The sequence below is a fragment of the Apteryx rowi genome, unplaced genomic scaffold (genome assembly GCF_003343035.1).
Source record: "Apteryx rowi isolate R43461 unplaced genomic scaffold, aptRow1 scaffold_296, whole genome shotgun sequence".
NCBI classification, from domain to species: Eukaryota; Metazoa; Chordata; class Aves; order Apterygiformes; family Apterygidae; genus Apteryx; species Apteryx rowi.
Window position 1 is genome coordinate 1,023,149 of NW_020449374.1, and position 25,735 is coordinate 1,048,883.

Genomic DNA, 25,735 nt, shown 5'->3' on the forward strand with positions numbered 1-25,735 from the left:
TAGAAAAGAAATTAATTACAGTAGTTTGGAGAAGACAGCATACTGCACACTTAAACATGCAAACAAAAAATTCCACCATGGAAGAAACCTCACCTTACTGTCAAAAAGCTCTTTTGTTATCTTTGTGCTTTGAAGATTTGGCCAGTTCATACCATCAAAAGAATGAACTCCTGCAAGTACAGTTTCTCACTGAGCAAAGAGCTCGGAGTATATCTGTAGCACTTACAGTCTTCAGGATGGAGGCTGAACTCCATGGAGATCAGATGATCTTTCAAAACTAAAACTAAGCATTAAGGACTGCCCATTTTCACCGTTAAAGCTTCAGAGGAATTCTTAAATTTAACAGTAATAGAGTGCAGAGGAGCTCTATTTCCAGTCCTATAGATCAGAATGAATTTCTCGTTATGCAAACTTTTGCACAGGGTAAAGGCAACAGGGAGCATTGCTAATGAAATACAGTACCATATAAAACCAGTTTTTAAAACCAAGCAATATCAGTGATTAAGGCAAAGTCACAAAGGAACAAAAAATGGTTCACATAATGCAGTACTGCACACATGGGGAAAAAATGTGGTGATGAAGATTGAAGAACTACAGTCATTCGCAAGATCCAAAACATCTTAAAGGTGTTTCTCCTTATTGGATTTATAAGCCAGAATGATCTAATGTTAAGCACTGTATGTCTAGAGGTTCATAGTAAGCTGGCCAGCATGTCAGTCTCTCTCTCGCTCTTCCTCCTTCCTGGAAACCAGAAGAAATTCCACATATTTTATGTCCACATATGGTATGTCCAAATATAGTATGGCCTTGAGGCACGATGGCTCAAGTGCAGGTCTGTATATTGGAAGTTCATTCTGTTCTGAGCTCTGCCACAAACATGTACGTATGAGAGCTATATTATCACGCCTGAATTACAATGTACACCAACAGTTTTTAAAGAGAAGGGCACTAATAAATAAGGTCTTCTCAATTATTACTTTGGGGTATTAAATTTACGATACAAATCCTATCTTGTCCACAAATTAGTTAAGCAGCAAGGCACTGGACATTTATGAGACATCTTCTATGGCCTTTAGCTTGATCCCAAATGGTCAATGTGATTTTTACAACTGACTTCAAATGTAATCAGGAGTTAGCCCCACAAAAACAAGATCCCAGACCCCAACCCACAAACTGATTGTATACTGATCTGAATATTCTAAACTGCATAATGTCCAAATTTCTCTAGGTAGTTATTGCTTTTCTTAACATAGTAATGAAGCAGACAATTTCATACAGAGAGCCAATAAAGTCTTGGAACTCAATATGATGTACCACACACAGAGAGCTACTATACACTTCCAGCTAGATCAGAGCAGTAAGTCACTAATGATAAAGGAATGGTAAAAAACACTTCTAGGAAGTTCTTGAATTCTTTATATCATAGGACATTCACTTAGGAAAATGAAGAAATTGCACATAATGACACAATCTGAAAAACTGAGATCTTGTCTAGCAGTCGCCACTGCCTAATTTACAGTTTGCAGGAGAGGTGCCCATTACCATTATATCTTAAGATACAGTTTTATTTTGCCTCTGTGTTTTGTAAAAGCTGAATACAGTCCAAATATCTGCATTCTGTATCAGAAAAGAAACCCTAAAGCAATATGATACTGATTTATTTATACAGTGATATAACTTAATCTAAAAAGACAGGCTGCTTTTTATCCATGAAATTGTGAAAGCTGCATATTTTATGATGATCAGAACCTCATCTTTCAGGCATTTTCAGTCTGAGAAGAGTTGTAAGCTTTAATTTGCAGAAATCTCAATCACTAACACTAAACATATGAAATGAACCTCTGAACACAATTTCAGCCAATATTTCATAATGGCTTGATGAACTTATACTGATAATATAAGGTCAAAAGAGCTTCAATAGACTTTCTCTTTTTCCAATACTCCATGATGCTTTAACTTCCACATAAAACAGATTATAAAAAGAAAGACATACCCCATTTCAACTTTGCACAAAAGACTATTAGTGCTATTGCAATATATTAAGGCAGAATCATTTCCGAATGTATCGCATGTGAGGCAGATGTGTCAATTTGCTGATACAAGAACACATGAAATCACAGTTAAGGTTTTATAGAACAGTTCAAGTATAATGAGGACAGGGCACATATTATTTCTTTACACCTATTAAAGGCGCAATGAAAAGGCTTGCAGAGTGTTGGAGCACGCATTACAGCTAATATGAAAGTCACATAGGCTTAGGATACTTTTCTCAATTTTCTGTTGACACAGCTAAACAGAGTTGAGCTGTTATGTTCCACTGCAGACATAAGCGCCCTTACGTACTCTATGTCCAAGTTTCTAATTAAGCAAATGCTATAAAAAGGACAGACTCCAGTATATTTTAAGCCTTTGACAGAGTAAGGAGGGACCGTTGTTTCTTACTGAAAGTAAAGAGAACGTTGTCCTAGTTGTGGCTTGCCCAACTAGTGAGTGCTGACCAAGATTCTTAAAAACAGGTGCCCAAAGATGGATTTCTAACACAGTATTTAGGCAGCTAAATTACTAAGTGGTTTACCTTCCCCCAATGCATTTAACTAGGACAAACATGCACTTATTTATGGAGGCCTTGTAGCTTGGCCTTGGGTTTACTCCTTTAGCCTTGCAAAAACACTGTGGCATTGTTAAATGGTACGTCGTCATCAAATTGTTTTACCTCTCGAAGAGTGCAACTTCAGCAATATATTTCCTCTCCACACAGAGAATCAATTTTGATTCATAGGCAGAAATGGCAACTAGCAAATCGTCATTTCCTAAGGCACCTATGTTTCTCCTTGGAGATAATCTACCCTAATAGCGATCAGACAAGACCCTACTTGTCTTATGAGACCTGACAAGATCACAACCTGAGTTTCTTTGGCTGCAGCTATACCATATTATATCAGCAAAACACTGCCCAGTATGAAGATCGCACTGCTGAAACAAAAGACAGGGCAACCGGAATTCACATGCTGTACATTACTCGGGCTTTCATGACTGACTTACCACAGAATAAACACAGTATAACTTTATTTTGCATTTTTAGCGCTTAAGTAAAAATTAGTAAAAGTTAGTTAACCAAAAATATGAGCCATTAGATTGAAAAATGCATGGTTGATTGATATTAATTCATGCAGGCAATCCTCTGTAAAAGATTTATGCTTTGAATGCATGAAAAAAATCATAGGCAGTCACAGGAAAGTGATAACAAACAGTATGTATTACTATCCAAGAAAAATAGGAATTAAGTACAGGATTTTGCAAGAAAACTAATGATAAAAGAAAGGTGTCTTTTCTTCAAGAAACCTTAGCACAGAATTTTAGGGAGGAYAGAAGCAGTAATGTGAAGTACCTAAAATCACCAAACACAGTGGAGAGCACTGCAGAAGCGCACTGGAAACTGAAAGGAGGGGCTGGGAGGGAACGAGATGCCTCCCATTCATACTGGCTCCCTTCTCAGGGTTAACCAGTAACTGACTCACCAAGCRCTACCTGAAGCTCCTCTGCTGGAGGTGAAAGGATACCAGCCTTTGGCAAAGGATGAAATCATTAAGAAAAGCAGAACACCAGGTGTGAGGAATGCCCGCAAAAACCAATTTACAGAAGAAGGCACAATAAAATGAGCACTAAGCTTGTGTACCTAGGCATACTGACAAGACAAATCCACGTACATACTAGTGCACCCAATGAGACAGAGCAAGTGGGGTTAAATGACCACAAATCATGAAGGAAGCCTGAAGCTTCAGCAGTGGGATTAGAATGCTTTACGAGAAAATGTGAGATAGGAGTCATAACAAAAGAACAGAGGAAGTGAGAAATGAGAATCAAGCAATGGTGAACTTACAAAAAATTGTCTTCTCTTTCTTCCAACAAAAAGCAACATCAACATTTGCATAGCCAGAGAGCAGGCAGTATTCCCAATTAAAGACACACTAAAAGTATATTCTTTCTACTTTCTTTCTCTGTCTTTTTTTAATATCTGCATTTTCCATGCTTTTACACTACAGAATAATTTCAAGGGGAAAATCTAATGAAGTTACAAATTCCAATGTTTTTGCTTGCTTTTTCAGGAAAGCAAACAGGTGTGTCGCTTCTATGATGCTGTTAGGCTTGCAGAGCAATCTGGCTGAAGCAGCATGTAATTTCTGACAATACTGTAATTTTCTGTTCATTGTCTTGCATACAAAAACATTTTAATTTAAGTCAAAGGCTGTGTCAGAAGGAAATTTTCTCTGTATTTAACATCAAGATGAAATACCAGCTGGAGAACCTTTTTTACTCCATGCTAAGTAAAAATTTGAAGTGCAAAATGTATCAAAGGCCTATACTTTACTGTATATTCTTCTTCTCGCATAACTCTTCAGGTCTGCATGAAAACATGTGCCCTGAGCTCCCAGGTATTCCAAGCTCTCTCTCTTTTACAGCATATGTTTTCTCCCCAATAATCTACTGTCTAGTCCTTTGGCCCACTATGCCCCTCATTTTCTTTAACAAAGTAGCAAGTCCCTTCCCTTCAGCAGGCTCTTCCTTGGGTTTATCCAGCAGTCTTGGGGCTAATCCTCAGTTCTGCAGCTGCCTGCTGGCTCCTGCAAGCTGTCCAACCTCAGCTTTCTCCCACCGCCTAACTCAGCTCCTTGCTCATATGTTCCCATCTGGAGAACAGAACAGGCAATTCTCCACAAAGGTTTATTACCTCTAGCCCCAAAAATAAAAATATAAACAACTGTAAAGAAGTCTTTATACTAAAGTAAAAAGTGGACATTGCCAGAAATAAAAGTTTAGAACTAGAATTTGCCATCCTCTTCACTCCAAACAGTATCCATATTCTAATGACTTCAATGAAAAAGTACTCCCATATATAGGGTGGTATTTCATACTGGAAAAATTTTGAGAAAATGCTCCTATATCATTTGGAAAGAAAGTGAATTAAAATCCATGATCTGATTATCCTTGCTAGATTAAAAAACAGATAGAAAACAAAGGAAAATGACCTCCATAGAAGAAGTGTACCTGTGTCTATCACATGCTATTGTGCGGCTTAAAATAAAATTCCAGCATAAATTCCAGAAAAGAAAAGCAGGATTATAAAGAACACTCAAGCTCAGAAAGGGCAGCAATGAGACTGTTAGCTAAAGTGCACACAGGTCCAGCAGAGGAGAAAGCTTGATCCAGGGGTTGGAACATCTGGCACAACCTGAATTTCACTCCTGTCTGTCTTATTAATTGACTGCAAGACTTGGTGATAAAGATACTTTTACCACCTCTTTTGTAAAGCAATATATAGAAAGGTGTTATGTCAGTGCAAAACTCATCTAATACAACAAAATTGTTTACCAAGAGACAAGAGTGGGGAAGAGTGGCTTTGGAGAATTTGGAGCATTTGAAACAAAGTGAAAATCTAAAATAAACCTGACATATGTCAGTGTTAGGTGACAGGTAAACATTATGACATACTGGAACACAACTGACATTTCAGGGATAGCTCATATATACAAAGGATAGCAAATAACCAAGAGACAATTTGGAAAGGGTTGCTGGTAATCACATAACAATACAAGGAATGGCTGAAACAAGTCTGACAAAAGCCTGCTAGGCAAGTGATAGATGTGGACTTATTATCACAGGTTAAGCATTAGACAGACATCCACACTGAAATTATGGGGAAGAAGGTGTCAGGAGGTATATAACCAGACAAAAGCTTCACAATCTTTCTGTATCAGAAGAAATATAAGGATCAAATGCTTTTATTTTTTAAGTGCAAGGCATACTTCACACAACAAATAACAATCCTCCTACAGCTTCTGTTTCTAATCCCTGAAAGATATTTTGTGTTTTCACTTGCCTATTTCCTAGAACCCTCCCCGGTACASAGAGGAAAAGAAAAAGATTCCCCCAGTTCCTCTGCCCCGCAGTGTCCTGCAGGCAGAAAAGGAAAGGAAGCAATATAATTGCAGCTTGCACATAGCTTTGATAAAGAATATATCTTCAGTTCTTCAAYGTCTTTCATCTAAGGGGTTCAAACCCAATTACAATCACAACTGATCTGTGTTTCATGTGTCACTTTTGTGAGACAGGTGACAAACGCCAGCTCCATTTTACAACAGAGAATACTATAGTAGAGAAGAGGTATACGTCTCCAAAGGATCCCAGAGCTATGTTGTACAAGAGCTGGGATCAGCACTAAATTAGCATTACAGTAATTAAATAACCCTTTCCCACAGAAGACTATGGGCCTTTTGATTTTAGCTACTCCTCAGAAAATCTGAGCATACAGACAGGTCCTGTGGCATCACGGTGATAAATTCCCCAGAGGAAATCTCCTGCCACAAGCTTCCATACATACAGACTGAACGTCAGCAAGGAGCCTTCTATCCAATTTCTAGCTTACAACGACGGAAGCAGGATTCCTATGCATAACAGTTACAAGCACTCCAATGCTGCAGGAAAAGATCAGTGAATTAACATGTTAAAAATTAATAGTAATTTGAATAGTTAAACATTAATAGCTTAATGTGGAAGGAGCAAAAAAGATTTCTTTTGAAACTAATTTGACCCTGCCTCCTAGGTGACGATGTGATGAAGATGACAAGTGAAACAAATTAGTTTAACAAAACAATTGCTTGGAACCACAAATGGAATTTCAATGTGATACCATGTACCTCTATAACCCAACAGGTCATCTTGTGGGGCACACCTCACTGGGTTCATGTGCAATTTAGAAAATTAATAGGATAGAAATGTGTTTCAAATATTTAACAAGAGGCAAGATAAGGTCAACCAGGAATAGTCCTTTTAGCTGAAAAATTATACACATACAGTATTGATTCTTTTAACTCCCTGGTAATGAGAGGAAAGTAATCTTTTTCAACCAGAAAGAGCTCATGTAATTGATCCATTTTTGGCATCCTAAAAAGTAATCACACTGAGAAAGATGAACGATATGCAACCGGTCCTGACCATACCAACACTGGTGACCATACCAACACTGGCAAAACTGCTGCATTTCTAAAGAGGATGAGAAATGCAGCCATGCAAAGTAGGAAGTAAAGTTCAGGAGCAATCTTTACTGCTTGAGTTGACCCTATGGGAGACCTGAATGACAACGCATAATGCTGCCTAGTATCAAGTTCTTAATTCCAACACAAATTGTGTCTGGGTGTGGACCTTTTGAAATAGCCCAAAATAGCTCATSAGTCCCTACTGGAGGAGTGACAAGCAGGAAAAATAGGGAGAATAAGCATCAGGAGATCCCTTCTTTCCTTTCCCAGTGAAAGGTGAACAAATAATTGTTGCACAATAAAGGAGAAAAAAATATTAAAAATTGAGTATGGTTAGAATGGATAAGTGATGGCTTAGGAGAAGCCTGGTATCATTCAACAGGGAAGAACTCCACGTGGGGAGGAACAACTAGGTCAACTATGCAGAGCGTTTTCTAACTTCAGTATTCCTCTGAAACTTTGCTACACCAGGCATTCGTAGGAAGTGGTATATTTGGACTAGCTGAACCAATGATTAGTTCTGGACTCAAAATAATCTGGATCTTTTGTTTCTAACACAAAAAACAGTGATAATTTTCAGTTTATGGTCCTATTTTACATTCTCTTTCTGAACAGTTCACGGGGAAAATTCATATTTTAGGTTTGTTCTCTCTGAAATACTTACTTGGCATACTAGAGCTTACTTGGCATACTACAGCCTGTGAATTTGTGTTGTAAGGTTTTCAAAATCCCTTTCAAAATGGAAATGTTATTTTTCTGTGATGCTCACTAAGCATTATGTCTTGCTTGAGAAGGCAGAATGTAAGTTGCATAATAATAATATAGGTCTCAAAAGAAGATCATTAACTACAGCAGGATTACCACCTCATCTTGGGAGAGTGCTCTCTCATTTTCTGCCTAGGCTGGAAGAGATCACCGTATCTCTGATCAGCGCTGGTATGATAACCATTGGGCCAACCATGGAAATAAAACAGGATTAAAAGATAATAAACAGCACTAACAGACAAAGCCTGAAAATGGGGTCCTTCTGAACTACATGCATCATGGAGGAAATCCCATGCTCAGATTTCAAGCAGCTGTACACAGAAAGAGGAAGAGGCAGGGGAATACGATACAGATTAGTTTCATTTGCCAATAGGAAAAGACAGAGAAGGACGACAAAGTTATGGAGTGTAATATAATAAAATGTAAAGAATTTTAAATTCTCCTAAAAATGGGCTACTGAGTAACATGGAACTCAGAATTTTAAAAAATTAAGGTAATATTCAAGTTCAGAAAGAATAAACATGAATGAAAATGAACTAAGAACAAAGACAGAATATTTAACAGTACTTCCTGTAAAATAAAATAAAACAAAAGTTCATACTTTGCAGTGACAACCAAAAACATGAAAAATACAAGGATATATGTCTACAACAGCAACTGTATATCTTACAAAGTTCTATATATTTTTTTCAGTTATTAAAAAAGAAAGATGAGACAGCACTTGAAAAGTAGAGGAGAACCAGCAACATCATTATCAGCACTGATTCACAAATGTCAAGAAACTACAGAAAAACATAGACAACATCATTACACAATGTCTAAAATTGATATTTCACTGAGGCTAAACTCCTCCTCCCCTCCTGCTGCAGTTACACAGAGTTCAAGGGGTAACATTTGAACAGCTGCATGTAAAAAATAAAAAAGAGAAGTTTACAGAAGTTGACAGAAGCAAAAAAATCCCTGCAATAGGATTTCATGTGTAATCTGTGCTTCACTGTAAAACTAAGATAACCGACTCACAAAAATATTAAGATGCTCACTACACTCTTGTCTTAAAGGATCTTGAAGGATTCAAATGAAAATATCATAGGACTACAATTATTGTTGTTGTTATGGTTAAATACTCTCTGGCTGTTACTCTCCTCTGACTTTATTGGTTTTAACAGATCAGTTTAAGTCACATCAAGTTCACCTAATCGGATTAGATATTTCATAATAACCTGTTTTTTCCAGACGCAATTTTATTTTTATAACATCTGTTAAATAATCACATCTTTCTACTGGAGCTTAAAATCCAAGAATATTGAAAATAGTGTATTGTGGCCAATTGAAATTATACCAACAAATAGCATTCAAAGGATATAAACAGATAGAAGCAATTATCCTCCTCTTTGTGGAGCATGAAAGTGATAAAAATTATTATTTTTCTGAGATTACTATAATATTCATGCATCTACTTAACTTTCTCCCTTGGAAGGTCCCATTTGTTTTCTTTAAAGAAAGGAATAAAAAGATTTAAAAGATTATGATTATTCAGTACTTACAAGAAAATGAATAGTAGCAATGACAAAGGTATGTAAAATGAGTAACAGAATGCAGAAAATTCTCTTCTCCCATATTAGAAAAAACTCATGCTTGCTTGATGCAATTAAAAGGAAAAATATCAAGATGGACAGATAGAAACACTCATTTTACAGAACATGTCTAACTGATCAAAATTTCAGACAGTGTTGTGTTTAAGACCAATAATATTCAAAATAGCACCTCTTATGTACATGAATAACATTAGTAGCTTTACTAGCTAGGATTTAATTACAAAATTATTGATTTTCATGGTTCAAGGCAAAAAATGATCATTAGATGAAACGAAGGAAAGAGATTCTTCCTATGATATACTACAGCTGCATGGAGGCCTACACTTTCTCTAAGGCAACCAACTTCGACTGCTATCAAAAAATTAATACTAGGTCAACTGCAGTTCACATGCCAGTTTCTAATAAAAAGGCAATGAATTTTATGTGGAAAAAGAAACAATCACGGACTTTAGACTGCTATCTGAAGAGAGCGCAGGTGTCATGGGAACATGGGTATCCAGGATTAATATATATAGCAACAGGCCTTCCAGCTCACTTTTTATTATTATTATTATTTGTTCTTCATGAGCTCAGCTGACAGCAGACAGTTTGGTTGTGGGAGAGGAGGAAGAGTGAGAAGCTGCGTCTCTTGACCTCATCTTGGGCTAGCTGAAGTACCTCGTGCCATAATAAAGGACTGCTCTAATTCACCCGAGCAGGCTTCACATGAGAGAAAAATCTGGAAGCACACTGCACACTCCTGCTGCTGCTTCTAGGATTCTTAGCTAAAATAGAGTGCAGGGTTTACCTATGAATCACCCCAAAAATGGACACCATTGAAGGCAAAAGGTCTTCAAAGACTGGATTTGCATTTTCTTTGTCAGGAGGCCTTGAGTAAGGGGAATTTTCTGATTGTTTTGCTCTAGAAAGGGCTAATGTGTTCAGCTGATGTATAAATATTTAGCATACTCAGTGAACAAAAATGGTAGTGTTTCATTTTAGGCAAAGCAAGTAACTGTACAAAATTTATTAAATATCTTATGACAGTGCAGAGTACTTTCCRTTTTAGTCCCTGCAATGCTTACCTTAAAAGAGCGTGCATAGGTGTTTTGAGCTGCAGTATAAATTAGCCTGTGCAAGGTGCTGTACTTCTATTCAGTACAGTAATTCTACAGCATTTCAAACTACTTGTTATACCAAGTAGACAGTCTAGGAGAGGTGCAGTTTGGGTTATTCTCTCTATAGTATGTATCACATACCTTGTAAGGTTTGTTTCTAAAAGGTACATCATATTAAGTTGTGATACAATGTGACATGATATAATGAAAAATGTATCAACCTCATTTTTAGACTATCTTTTCTTATATTGCAAGTCTGGTTTCTGCAAAAATGAACATCTTTAATTCCAGGGATTCATAACAATAATGAATAGAAAGAGCATAGAAATAAGGTCAAAAACTCCACCTATGTAAATTCCGTAATCTATGAACAGCTTAGAAAAATGACTCTAGGTTTATATTCCTAAGCGAAGACTTAACTGAAGAATATAAAATAAATGATTCAGAGAGGGTCAGCCCAATGTGCTATTTTCAGAATACACAGAAGCAGAGATAAGGTAGGACCACCCTTCTGCACACAGAATTATTGTGGCCACAGAGCTGCCAACAAGGAGAAACACAAGCAGGATTCATTAAAGAAATCATTAGAGAAAGTCCTCCATGCTAGAACGTGACTTCTTTTTTTTAAACACTGCAAAAAAAGACGTGACTTTGATCTGCCAAGAAACCCCCAAACTTTTCCTCATCCAATTTCTCATGGTACAAATTTATTTCAAGGCTTGCTGCTTTATTAAGGATTGTCACAATTTTGACAGCCTCTGTGCAAAAAGCAGCTTGCACTCTCAATCTAAATCCTTTTAGAGAAAAAACTGTTTGAGATATTAAAAGACTAAAATATTAACAATTTTAGCCCCAGCTGTTTATGGAGTTAATGCCCATAATCACCACTTAAACTTGCTTAATGTCTACTCCCATGCATCACATAGAAAGAAGAAACAGAAAAGTTCAAAGCTAAGGAGGGTCTAAAATATATATAGTATGAAGTCCTTCTGGAGATGTGCTGACAACCCACATTCATGTTCAGGAAGGGAGGGAATTTAAATTCTTAACATTCTGCAGGCTCAGATCCAACTTGACAAATTTGCTTTTGATTGGAGAGCCAACACRTGCCTGCAGTAGCATCCAGTAGCAACCAGCATCTCAGTAGCTTTCAAAATCTTTCCAATGACTTAAGCACTACTTAAGTCTTACACAAACCTYCTGTACAGGCATATTTAGGTATTGTCTTTATTTATTTAGTTCATAAATCATGAACTGTTAAGAGTTGCATCACGCTAATACAACAGGAATAACAGCTTTTTGTTTTGGTAACTTGTTATCCTTAAACCAACTGTTGCTGGAAAACCTATATAAGTGTGACAAGCTACACCACAGTATTCAAAATTGATCTGTAAACGTCCTTCAAGAGCTGTCTGAATGTACTCATATGCCAAGCAAGTTAAGTACTTAACCATCATGCAGCGTTAGTTCCTATACTTCGCTCTACTTTGTTAATTTGTTTTAAACTTAACACCACAAGTTAACTCTGTTAGGACTTCCATTGAAACAGAAAAGTTGGACAATAAAGGCAGTTAACCCCTTTGAAATAACATAAGAAAACAAATATCTTTATGAAAGTCAGAAAAAATATCAGGTAACRGTTCCATATTTCGAAAGTGGTATGAACTCATTTCATTACTGAATTAATTATCTTCTTTTCTTGGATGCAAAAACAAAATCCACAAAGCGTAATAACTGCCCTTGGTCCCTAACCCAATTTATGGATCCTGACAAGCAGTCTAATGGCATAGATTATTTTTAATAAATCAACAATCTTAGAGCAACAAATCAAAAGCAGCTTCAACCACGAAGACAAAATGTGTTTCTGTGTATATACATTTTATTCTGACCAGTACACCATGCAGAGAGCAAACAATTCTGTTAAGAAGCGTGATTCCTGTTGCTGTCAGACATTTCACATCAGCTAAGAATTTTTCTTTTCTTTTCTTTAAGCCTTTAACTTCTTACTTCCAATAATCCCAGTCAGTGGTTCAATTCTAACAGCAGCAACAAGCAAAAATGAAAAATGCAAAGGAACCTATGTCATCAGATGCCAATTCCTATATATCTTATCTGAGCTTGCAACAGTTAAAGAAAACACATCTGGGAAGAGCAGAGTCACTTGAACTGCGGATTTTGCATCTTTATTGATTGAGTGAAATAAGTCTGTTTTCCTAAAACCTGAAGCGATGATTACTGATCAAAAGATCCTAATAGGCAATTTTAGCATGCTAGGCAGAGAAACAGAGAACTGAATATGCTTTTAATACACTAAACTACCTTGTACTTCAAGATGAATGGGGTCATGTTGGTAACAAAATAAGTTCAGCCTATTGATGTCCACACTATAGGTCGGCGCTCCTCAAAAGGCACACTGGGGTCCAGACTCAGATCATAAGCATGTTTTTTCTGGGATTTCATCATGGTCCCAGAAACGCGAAGGCACYGGCACCTCTGCTGAAGACCTGGTGCATCTCATGATCCCCCCAGCCCCCTGGCAGCAGCTCCAGCGTGCTGCGCAGCGCGGTGGACCCCGTCACAGAGCGTGGCTGACGCAGGAGCGCCAGGCAGCAGCCAGCTGCCTGCTCGGCGCACTGGAGAAAACCCACAGGAGATTTCCACTACTGTTCTCTGCATGGGCAACCTGCTGTTCCTGATAGTGCAACGAGGGCAACKCGTGAAAGAGCTTATGAAGGACAGGGGGATGCCCAATGGTATAGCAAGATTATGCTTTTCCCTGTTCTATTATGAAGGGCATCTGTACACTGCAGAGCCACAAAGTTTGTTTCCCACCCCCCATCCAAGATCATAGGGTTTGTCTGATTCTTAAAAGTATGCAAAGAGTGAAGTAACAGAACAAACCCATTTATTTAGCTTTGCACTGAGTAGCTTCTCCTTGCACATACAATAAATACAATGACATTTTATATTATGGTGAAATGTGATTACATTTGGAATGTCTTTGCTTTATTGTAAAGCCACATTTATGGCCTATATGGGATGCAATTCAGAACTGGGTTCTGAAATGAAGGCTCCAAAGATCAGAGGGCTCCTCTGCCCCTTTGTGGACTGCATATGTGCATACACATGCACATTCTTAATTTATCATTCAAAGATGAATTTGCTATGTCAGACATTTCAGAGAATAATGATGTCAACATTTGCTCCATCTTTAAAGAAACTCCACCCCCACAAAACTAGCGTAAAGGGCAAGTGTTGGTTTCAGTTAGATAGTTCAGCATTATAGAAGCTTATATGCAGTAAATTTTGTGTAATTGAAACGCTATTGCAGGAAGCAAGAAGCAGACTAAACCAAATCTCTAGAATCCTGAAAATATCTTGTAGCATGGAAACTTTTCTTTGCCATGATGAAATAGGAATAAGAATATTTTACTCCTATGGGTCATTAAGATCTCTCCCTGGGGCCATCCTTATCCTTTGCTTGTTAGCCCTGTTTTCTGACCATTTCTACTATCATCTGCCGTGACAGGAAAGTTCAGCTTTCCCCAAACTCCTGATTATCTCAGCCTAACAGCATGCAACTGTATTTTCTAAAAGTGAACTTTACTGATAAGTTCTGGAAAGAAAAAAGCCAAGCAAATAAAAATGGCAACAGATTAATCTAATAGAAACACATGATTTGCAAGACCGAGCCATTCATTTGTCCCAATTCTGTGACAATAACCAGCAACAGTTATTTCTGAGAGAATCACAAATTTCTGTTTTGGGTAATTATTATATACAATTGTATAACTACACAGGAAGTTTTTTCCTAATGACAAGCTTTCTCTGTCCTGAAGCATAGCTAGGAGGCAAAAAGTCTACAGTAGAAAGTACGAAAATATTAACTACAAAGTGATAGATCAAAGCATCTCTTTTTCTCCCTCCCGGCCCTACTCCCAAAGGCTACCTTTCTTAAGGACCAAGCAAGTCAGCTTGCTAGCTGCTGTTCCTCCACACTCCTTAAAATTATTTCACAAACATTGCAGAAAAGCAGTGCTTTTAGACTTACGGCTATTCACTGATGTTTACACATCTAGACATAAATTTAGGATAGCTAGGTTATCAGACTTAATAGCATTCACCTCCAAATATTGCCCATAATATTCTTGTTCATGGACAGAACACAAAATCCTCTAAAACCAGAATGAGACCATCCCATAGCACAGATCACATTGGACTCCTCTGCAGCAAGAGAAATTCTGCCCCCTGCCCCACTTCGGCTGAAGAACATGTTTAACATTCTCTGGGAAGCTGTAGAACTAGCAGAGCAAGAGCAGGACAATTTAAAACGCACGGCTAAACAGGGTTTACACAAAACCCCAGCCACTTCAAACAAAGAACAGATGCCCGTCATTGAACCATGGTCCCAAGGTCTTTTCAATAGCTAAGATCACTCAGAAGGAGATTCTTTGATCACTTGTATACAGTAATTGCTACTCAAGAGTCAATAGTTATTAATAAAATATTAGCTTTCTCCCAATCAATATGTACACATTTATAAAAGATTCAGCACAAGTGAAAAAATGAGACCATAGTGAAGTGAGAAATGCTAAAATATTATTTCCTTGAGTATAAAATACACACTTCGATTAAAAAGGAGAAACCAAGATCTGCAAAAACCTTTGTCATACATATTTCTCATTGTCAGAAAAGAAAGTCAGATGTAAGCACAATCAACTTGATAGAAATTTTTCTATTGAGATTAACAAGCTTTGTATAATTCCTTTGTTTCGGAGATAAAGGCCTTATACTGCAAATCCCAAATCCAAGCAGCCAATGCAAAGGTACAAAACCAGATCAGCTGAGTGCTGCATGTTTCACAGATTTGTCAGTGGTTCCTTGGCAAACTAGTCTCATCCACAGTGACACACTGCCATTCAGGAGGAAATCCCAAAGTCACCCATTTGTCAAGTCCAAGCTAATATACTGCAAGTCCCTGGCCTTTCTAGAGGACTAGTGATTGCATCCCTGATCATTTCTGCCACTCCTTAAAYCAAAGTGGTAGGGATTTACAAGCTTGCATTCCCATGCCCCGCAGTGGAAGGACTCCCCTTTCTCTGTATAGGATTTCTTAGGGAGAAATGTGCATATATGTGCCATGCACTGTAGAGACTTTCACCCAACTCCAAATGCTACACACTGCAAGATATATGCAAGCATACTGGAGGAGCATTTGAGTCATTTTTCCTAACAGAATGCGCTAGTCATTATTACTGCAAACAGACAAGCCATACAGCCCATTCATCCAGCATAAGCAAACACTACAGAGAACCTGTATTTGGCCATCCATTAGCCATCCATCCAAAATGTCTTCTTTGTCTTTGTTCTATTGTCCCATAGCAATGTTTCTGTGCAGAAAAAGAGGATACATTAGGGAAAAACCCTATACAGGGTTCCTATCCAGCATGGTCAGGGTCGTGCCTGGCTATTCAACCTTTGGCAGCAGACATTAACAAACCAGGGACTTTGAGAACCAACATGCGAGGGTTAGTCCACCTCTGTGTCTGACCCACTGACAGTGTGCACACTGTGCCCCATACTCGGCTTCATCTGACACACACAAACACACTTATCTTGCAGCTGCACACAAAAAAGCTTCTGTGAGATGTCAAGAGGCCCAGAACAATGACTTTTCTGAGGGAAAAAAGGTAAGACAAAACCCTCCCCTGGAACAGTTTTGTATTGCTCAGCCATGTATTTTAAAAGTTAATTTTTAGGTTAGAGATAAGAATGAAGCATATTTATGAAAAAAGATTTTAAATATTTAAAAGATAGCTGCAACTGGTGAAAGTGTTCTCCACATTCACCGAGAATACGACAAAAGGTGACAGGCTTAAGTTGTAGCAAGGGAGATTTAAGGTTAGACATTACAAAAACCTTTCCAACTAGCTTATTATGTACTGGGAAATACAAAAAAGGGGGTTAAGGAATTTCCCTCATGAAAGGTTTTTAAGAACAGGTGAGACAAAGGATATTTTGGGGGGTACCCTGGATCCTGCCTTGGGGTGGAGCGGTGGATTAGAAGCCCTTCTCTATGATTCAGTTACTTCCATGATTTAGTAGGAGAGTTCCATTCTGTGTTAATATTTGTTTTCCATGCTGTATTTTTAGCACTTGTGTTTGAAGAACAAAGTGTTTGGTACGAAATGTTTGCTTCCAGAAACAGGATACAGTGTGGGGAGATTTTTTGCTTGTTTAGACAGAGAAGACAACAAACCCTGGCTGTTAGAGCTCCAGCAAGATCACAACTTGATTGACTAAACTCTTTCCCAAAAGCAAGTTACACTCCTGAAGGCATTAGCACTTACTGTGGAAGCAGATGACTAAAATATCAGAGCTTTTTGCTTCAAGCCACTGACATTGATCCAGCAGCCTCTGCATGTTTTCAGGTAGTATGTTCTAGCTCTCACCTCATGAACCGTTTGCAGTAATTGTTAGATTTAGGAAAGAGATCAAGAATTCATGGGCCATAGAAATGGGTTTAGTCCTATTTTATCAAAAAGAAATCCTGCAATGCAACGGATCAGGATGAATGCTGACAGGCTGACACGTGAAAGCCTGCCATACAGTCATTCTTTAGATAGACAGCTCCATTCACAGGACTTGAATGAGAATTAAATTAGTATCATTCTTTTTAAGCTACTGAACATGCATATGCAAAGCATTTTGAAAAAAATTTTTGTGATAGTGTGTGTATAATTTATATAACGTATATATATAAGCACACACACACATCTCCACATCCACACACACACATACACCAGCACAAAAGGTTGCAACTAATAAATTATGAAAAATGCTAATTATCCCTTAGTCAAGAAGCACAACTATCAGCATGATTTGCAGTCAGCTGTTTAATTAATTTCAGTATTAATAAAGTTATAGAAAATCAATGTGTCAAAAGGACCTGAAAAGATTACCAACCACTCTGGACAAATTAGCAACACATCAATGCGTAGAGCACAGGAGAATACAAAGATGTTTAATTAAACTATTTACTCATGAGGAATTTAAATCACCATAAATATTATATTTTCAGTACATATTTTCTTCATATTGAAAGCACTTAGGAACAAATAATATGCAGATCCCCACTGCATTATTTTAAAGGAAGGAATGTAAAAAAGTAGCAGTTATAGCCAGTGAACGAAGGTGAAGTCAGGAACAAAAGAACATAATATAGCATTCAGAAAGTAGAGGACTGGGGAATAATTCAACGCTGAAGTAACAAAAGATGTTTCAAAACTGTATGGAAAGAGGAAGGAGAAGATTTATAACATTAGGGTCACATGGTTATTCAGGGCCTATGCACACTGTGCTTCAATGAACTGCTATTGTTTCTTTGTGAAAATGTCAATACCTATAAAAATAAAAATCATTGTTTACTGAATCCTTCTTGCTATGAGTCTATGTTTTTCCCATGCCAAAATTTTTTACTTTGTTTACAAGACTCCAATGTTGTCACTGTCTCAGCATGAATTTGGGCAAGATGCTCCATTTCTCTGTGCCTCAGCTTCCTCTTTTCCAAAACAGTAATTAAAAATACTTATCAGCTGTCATGAGATGCATTGAGAAGCTACATTATTAATGTTAGTACAGCATTTTCTGACAGTACAGAAGAATTATCCTATTTAGTTACTATAAATAGAGGTTTCCTGTAGCAAGAGTGTACTAGTTATCTCACTAAGGGACATATCTAAAGCCAAAATGAATGGGATTGAAAGCTTTCCATCGAGTTAATGGGCTTTGAGTCAAGACCTACGTATCAGTCATCTAACACGAGTTGGCTGCTTTTTTATTTTGCTGGATTGACTCAGTACTCTCCGAGTCTTCTGTTGACTTGTCCTGCAGAGCAAAGAAATGCTCTCTGATGCAGGCAATACCCATTGGTGCATAGATTACCTGCTGCTGAACTCAGCCAACAGCCCACTCAGGGACTCAAAACAAATGTTTCTGCATTTTAAGGCACCAGGAACTAAACRTTTTTCTTCACAGTTCTGTGAACAGAGATCCTATTGACTGCAATCCAAACAAAAGACTGCTACTTAATAGTAAGAACTAAGTCCTGTCCTGCCTTTTAGTACTTGACACATATGATTCTCTGGAAAGAAGAGACTACATAAGAGTATTTTATGCCTGTTAGTACAATCATAGCATCGTCCACTCAGGGTGGCTTAATTTTCAAATACATTTAGGACTAAGTATTGTCCCAAAGATACAATGCAGTGAGAAGACAGGCACACAAATCAAAACACAGCTCATAGAAGGACAACGTGCTGTCCTCAGTCTGTAGTGTCCAGAATGGACTCTGAAGGAGGGAATGCTTCAGAACAATATATATGAATGTATTAGTGACAAGTATAAATCAGGAGGTGCAGATCCCCCCAAAATCCCTATCCCTAGTGACACCCATTGTGCTGACCATCTGCCATACATAACTGCAATCTCAACCCAATTAACATTTTCACAATGTTTCTTTAAAAATTATGAAGTGCTAGGCAAGATACTCACTAATGATGGACTTCAGGACAACAGCAAGATCTGAAGAGGGCACTAAATATGGCTGAAAATTTTTCAACCACAGACCCATCCTCATTGCTTACTAACCCACACTTTGGGTTTTGAGCTAGCTGATGTATCTATCAATTCATTAATTCTAAGCCATCACATGAAAAGCAGTGATATTTGTTTACTGACCTCAGTGAACATGCAAGACCCTACAGAGTACTTTCAAAGTCCAAGTGCCACACCAAAAGTGTTAATTTTTCCTTCTTGAATGCTAATTTATCTCACAGAAAAGGAAGAGATGGAAAACAGGTTCAGTAGAAGAGACTGCAGTAATTGCACTTTCTTTGGAAGAGTGACTGTATTATCAGTTGGCTGCCTAAAAGCTTCTATTGACGGCCTTTTCAAACACATATAGCGGTCTGGGATGACAGGCCAGTAATCTGCCCTTAAAGATTGCCACTTCACCTTTGTGAAACTTGCTGCATTATTAGCATCATGACTGGGTCAAATACCCCACCTTGAACCTCTGACAGATAAGCTACAGCAACAACACTCTAAAGACATCAATTTTAGCGGTAGCAAACAATTTGAACAGCTTTTGCTATAATCATGGAAGTGAGTTACCTTTCATGGATAAGGGAGAGGAAGGAGGAGAGAACAGGAGAGGGCAGGCTAGTTTTTTCCTTGAAATTTAGCTTTCACAGAATTCCACATTTTCCACGCTTTAGGCCCAATCTTGCCAGTAATGTATTGCAGAAGGGCTTGTTCTGCAAGGTGCAGTAAATTCAAAACTGAATGCTACTCCAGAAAGCAAATTGCATAGAAGTGAAGGGGCTTTTATGGGATAACCCTTCAAAATCATTAGGTTTTATTACTTCCTCTAGTCCACCCATACTGTAAATCCAATTATCATACAAACCACACCCTAAGAAACATTTAAAACCTAAGGCTTCTTCTAAACAATACCTTTCTATATAATATTAATTCTTCCACAGGATGAAACTAGCTAATGATGTATTTTGAAAATACTTACTGTGATAGATGAGGGTTTGCTTTTTGCAAGTAACATATAATTAGCTGATTCATTGCTCTGAAAAGCTAAAGGTAAAAAGTTCTATGAATACTATCACACAGAATGAGGACTGAAAAAGGGTTAAAAGGCACAGTCCAGTATTCAAAAATCATTCAGAATCGCACAGCTCCACAGTAAAACCTGGAAAGGGATTCCTTTCATGGAAGGAAAACCCTTGCTTGCATAGCTTGGTGCATAAAGAGGAGGATGTTTACATATAGGTTGCATCACCTTTTAGCAGTGCATGCTGCTGACAGGGCAGCTGTCAGGGCTCCTCAGGGCAAAATGGGCAAAGTAATTTTCAAATCCAAAGGGAGTTTCTTCATTTTGCAAGATGATGACCATGAGTAATGCATGCAGCCAAAGGAATAAAAATCCTTTAGCATACTCATTTGTTAAGGTTGTTTTAAGCTTTCATGCTTAATTAGCAAATATTTGTAGGAGAAAAAAAATACAACCCCAAACGAAAGTATCATAATTACAATAACACGGAAGTGACTACACAAAACAAACAACTTTCTCCTGAACTGACTGCAGGACTTTAAAAAGATCTCAGTGTCCCAAGCAGGCCTAAGGAAAACACTGTAGAATGAGGGTATTTTTTTGAAATGGTAATCATAGATGTTATAGGCCAAGAATCATCATCATGACTGCCTACGTATAAAAAGATGAGACCAGTCTACACTGTTTGCTCTACATATCAGCATGATACACCTAGTTATTGGAGATAACATAGCCTATTAAGATAAAGCAGTAGTTTTTAAAGTGATTTGGTAGTGGATGGGGAAGGTGGAGATAGAGATTAGACATTATAGCTTCAAACAGGTGGAGGGTAGGGATAGAGATATTGTAGCTTCAAACTACATAAATATATATATATATATATATATACATACACACACACACACTTCCATAATAATACTAGAGGACAGGTGCAGCCCACCAGACATAAAAATACAAGATTTATAAGATATAATTTATATTGCTTCAAAAAGAAGTAAACAAAATAATGCACATTCGATGCAAACTCCCAGACTGGTATATTAGAAGAAAGCAATCCAGGAGAACTTATTTTTCAACAAGCAAAACAAGGTAAAAACCTGTGGAAGTGAATAATATTCTTTAACAGGAGATTCCAGTAAATGAGAGCATCCGGACAAGCAAATTTTCAGAATGGGAAAGAATGTGATTTACCTGAGAACAGATAAACAACCTGTGACTTTCATGGGAAGAGACTGAAAGAAGCTTCCTTTCCAAGGATAACCTTTCTCAATAAAACTGTCTTTCATTGAAGAGCTTAACATTCAGAGCTGACAGCTCCAGGAATAGGAGAGTACAAAAACCATTAATGCACCTTTATTGGTGGATCCAGGTCAAAATTATCACTAGACTGACTAACCTAACTAAACTGCAACAGACTATGTCTTTTGTTTATACAGGACTGAACATTGATTATTTATGAAAATATCCACTATCCCATCTTAAGCCATATTTTAGAATTTAAGATAATTATAGACTTCAGGCAAAATATTACTTGGTTACTTATCTTCTTCTCTGTTTCTGTGACTACAATTTCTACGGACTCAGCACAGCTTCCAAGGTACTAGATTCTTACTGATATCCATGGAAAGTTCCTGCTCCACAGTTCTCATGATCAGAACTGGGAAACACTATTCAAAAGGTGTTTTGGAAAAGAAGAAGTTCCATCAACAGCAAAACAGTACAAATTAGTTTAATTTGAGAAAGATGCAGGGAAAGAAGAAAAAAATACAGAAAGCTGAATAAAACTCAGCAATATCCAGATTATACATTTCATTTTGTTCAATTCAGATTGACCTAACATTTCAATATACAATTCAGTTTCTTTTTAAAAATGATAAAAACCTTATGCTATCAAAAAAACGTTTAACTTATGACTTCCACTCATCACTGCTTTCCCCCTTTCCAAAGCAGCCAGAGCACTGGGGCCAAAAAGCAGCTGCCTGCCCAGTGACACCAACTCTGCTCCACAGCTTCCCGCGCGAGTTGAGGACAGCCAGTACCTCGCTGAACGAGACTCAGGCTTCCCAAGGCGTGACGCTTCCTACTCTGTGGAAGCAACTCTGCCTTTAGGTCAGCATTATATAAAGCACATGCAGAGCTGTGCACGTGCCTTGAGCACTTACATTTGAAACTTGTTAACCTTTATCGTGAAGCCATTCACCTTCGCTGTGCTGAAAAGACCTGACCCCACACACAAGATTCAGACATCATCTGAATGCTAACCTATCTCAGGCTTCCAGGTTTGTCACCAGATACATGGTCCAACAACAATACGATTTCTCACTTACTTTGTATGAATAAATAGGAACAAATTAAAAAGCTAGTAACAGCTAGTAACAGCTATAATTTAATTTTGTTTAATCCTGCTATACACTGGTGCCAGCATTAAAGGGGAATTACCTAAGTATTTGCTACCTGATCTTTTTTTTTTAATTTATGAGAGGAGAAGTTTCTGTAAGCATAATGCAAAATACCCAAGCAGGATTAGGTCTTCCATTGCACAAGTACTTGAATATACATCTTTGTATAATATACTATTATTTCTAGATAAAATAGGCAATGAACCAAGTTTCTCCTCAAGTACGTTAAACACTTGCTGGGCTTTTTAACTGTGATGTCGAAAAAGAAGTCATTTTAGCAAGATAATAAAAACTGCAAGAAATATTTATCTCGCTCATTCCATTATTTCTTATATCACTTCTGGGGTTTTTTTGTTGTTTTTCTGTGCATGCACGTTAAATGAATGTTCAGCCATTACTGTCAAGCACCTGTCTTATTACTTCACACTTTTGCTGTAAATCACAAATACCCTGCTTTCTATACCATTTGCATGCCTAATGATACTGTCTGGCTGGAAGGAAAGGAACATTAGGGAATTAGTAGTGTATATATGGAAAACAAGTGTCAGATTATCAGAAATGTTTTTCCCATCACTGTAAAAGCAGCTAGCATACACAGACACACATTTAGAACAAAATTTAAGGTCTGAAACTTTTCTGACACAGCAGATTGTAAAAGATCAAGAAAAACTCTAAAATTTACTCAAAAGACACAACAAATTATTTAGAAATAAAGAACATCTACACAAAATACAAACCGGTTCCCTGACATCTGTTTAGTATGAGCCTCTCTCAAGAGATGAGTAGGACCTTCCTGAAGTTTTTATAAACTACCTAATTCTAGCTACAGGACGTGCTTCATCATGAAAGCAGATATTTCCTGTGACCTTCCCTAAGGATAACGTGTATTACAATGTAATTATTCCAGGCTGGAAATCATTCTCATCTTGAATACTCCTTGGCCATCCTTCCACTTGAGAGAATAGCTCGCCCAACACGATTCTAAACCTGGTATTGTGTCCATCTTCTTCTGTTTCAATAAATCTGCCTGATAYGTCCCTCCTTTGCCAGACAGGTGTACCATCAAAATAATCCTGAGATCAACCTTTTTTGGAGAGATGTGATTGAAAGATGTTATCAGCTTAGGTATAGTTGGGCAGAGCATCTCAGAAACTTCTCACGTTTTTCCCAGAGATTGCCAGGAAAGGCTCCTTAAAGACCTGTGCACAGAAATGAGACATATCTACTTTCTCATAAGACTTTTTAGAGCACATTTTGCTGATAGGTATTAAAAAAAATTACTGGATTTATTGTCTGTTATTGCACTTATTCTCATTTCTAAATAATGTGCACCGTAGTCCTGGAGGCATTAATTCTTAGCATTAATGATAACAATTTCCAAACCATCAGACAACAAAAGGTTTGGAGGAACTTGCACATTTCAGTTCCTCTTTCATCTCGGCTTTGTCCACAAAGCTTTTCCTCCTGGATCATTTCTGATATTTCAAACCACTGACCAGCTTCAAACCATAGGTAATAAAACATTATTTCTTTTCACTAAATGTGGGAAACCCTCTTTATGTCCTTGCTAAAATAAAGCAGATCCAAAGGTCTGGATGAGTCACACTCTCATGTAGAGACATTAATGGAGCTGTGAAGTGAGATGATGGGTACAGCAGGGCTAGAAACCGGACATGATCTCATTTGCACCTCACATGGAAGACAGTTGTGGGACGATAAGAGACAGTGCCCTGGCTGACAAGGGCACTCAGGCACATGCATCCGCCAAGCTTCCTGCACCACCCTCGATCTAATCCGAAATGCAGCACCTCATACCACATTTATCTACCATGCTTGTGTCTAAATTTTATGCCAGCAGAGGGACAACTAGAATGTGGCTTTTGTTTCGGCTCAGGGGTTAATTAAAAGATAACACACATAAGACAGAGTATAGCAGCACTGTTGGTATGTACTTAAGAGCTCACCTGTACATGAGAAATCATCCACACGGACATATCCCATGACACAGTCACAACGATAGGATCCAGGCAGGTTAACACACACTGTATTGGCGTGACAATAATGCATCTTAGCAGCGCACTCATCAATATCTGCAGGGAAGAAGAACCAGGGAAGGTCCCAGTCAGGCTCAGAGTTAAATGCGTTATGTGACAGAATATTAGAATAAGAGATGAGAATTTCCATTTATAACTCCAAAAGCAACCTGGCTTAACCCTAGCATTACAGAACAAGGCAAATTTGGTCAAAAAATTTTCCTTAAAATGAAGTAAAAACTCCAGCATCACAAGAATGCGTTCCTTCCACTGTTCTTTAAAAAAATCCTAATTTTTTCTAACTCTGGAAAACTAACATATATTTGTTTTTTCATAATAACTTCTAGAAGTATAAAACTGATAAAAAGAGTTTTCAAACATAGAAAGTAACATCAAAAATATGCAACACTATATAACACTAATTCTGTCTCATAGGGAAAATAAAACATGAAGATGTAGTAACTCTGCACAACACAGTATCCATTAGGAGTCCCATTGGGCAGATAGGGCATAGCAATCTTTGTCCTGAAAATGTAGCAGATTCAACTGCAATATTGATCAATAAGTATTCCAGCCCTCTGGGTTCACTCAAGCACTCTGCTAATGCCTTGTCCCTGAAACACACTTGTGCTACAAGAGTTAATGAAAAAGGTACAGTTGTGTCACTGTGCCACTTCCACATCCTGCACAAGAAGAAGATGCAGCCAGTTGCCTAAACCTATTCTGAGCCTGCTTTACGCCATCCCAATGAAAAAAAAAAGATGACTTAGGAGAGCTAGCAACTTGGTCCTATATCTACTTGTTGAGCAATCTCTATTGTTGCTGCAAATCTAAAATTCAAAATTACAGTTTTCTGAATAGGGAATCAAAACCATCATTTACTTGCCTGTTTAAATATCATAAAGCTCTGCAATATTGTAAACTGTAAAATTCTTCCCCCTTCCCTCCTCACAAAAGCAGAAATTATACTGAAGCATTCATTTTATTTTTTTCTGATTAGGATAGATGTTCCGCTCAGTAGCACTGATTTTACATAGAGTGATTCATGGTTTTCAAAAGATTTTTCTAGTATTACATATGTCCAAGCAAAATAAAAAAGAATCAAACTTTTTTTTTTTGCTGTTACATTCTCCTTGTTATTGATTGCTCGTGCTCAAGAAAGGTATTAACTGGCAACATTGCTGAAG

The 25,735-nt window shown here is 37.7% G+C and overlaps 1 protein-coding gene across 1 annotated transcript in view; it reads right to left on the minus strand.

The window, feature by feature from the left end:
- The window catches only part of NELL1 (neural EGFL like 1), a 246,135-nt gene that overhangs the window by 123,212 nt on the left and 97,188 nt on the right, over positions 1 to 25,735 (minus strand). The window contains exon 11 of the mRNA XM_026069412.1: positions 24,480 to 24,605. Within this exon, the coding sequence (XP_025925197.1) occupies positions 24,480 to 24,605 (126 nt within the window). The remainder of the gene's footprint in view (positions 1 to 24,479; positions 24,606 to 25,735) is intronic.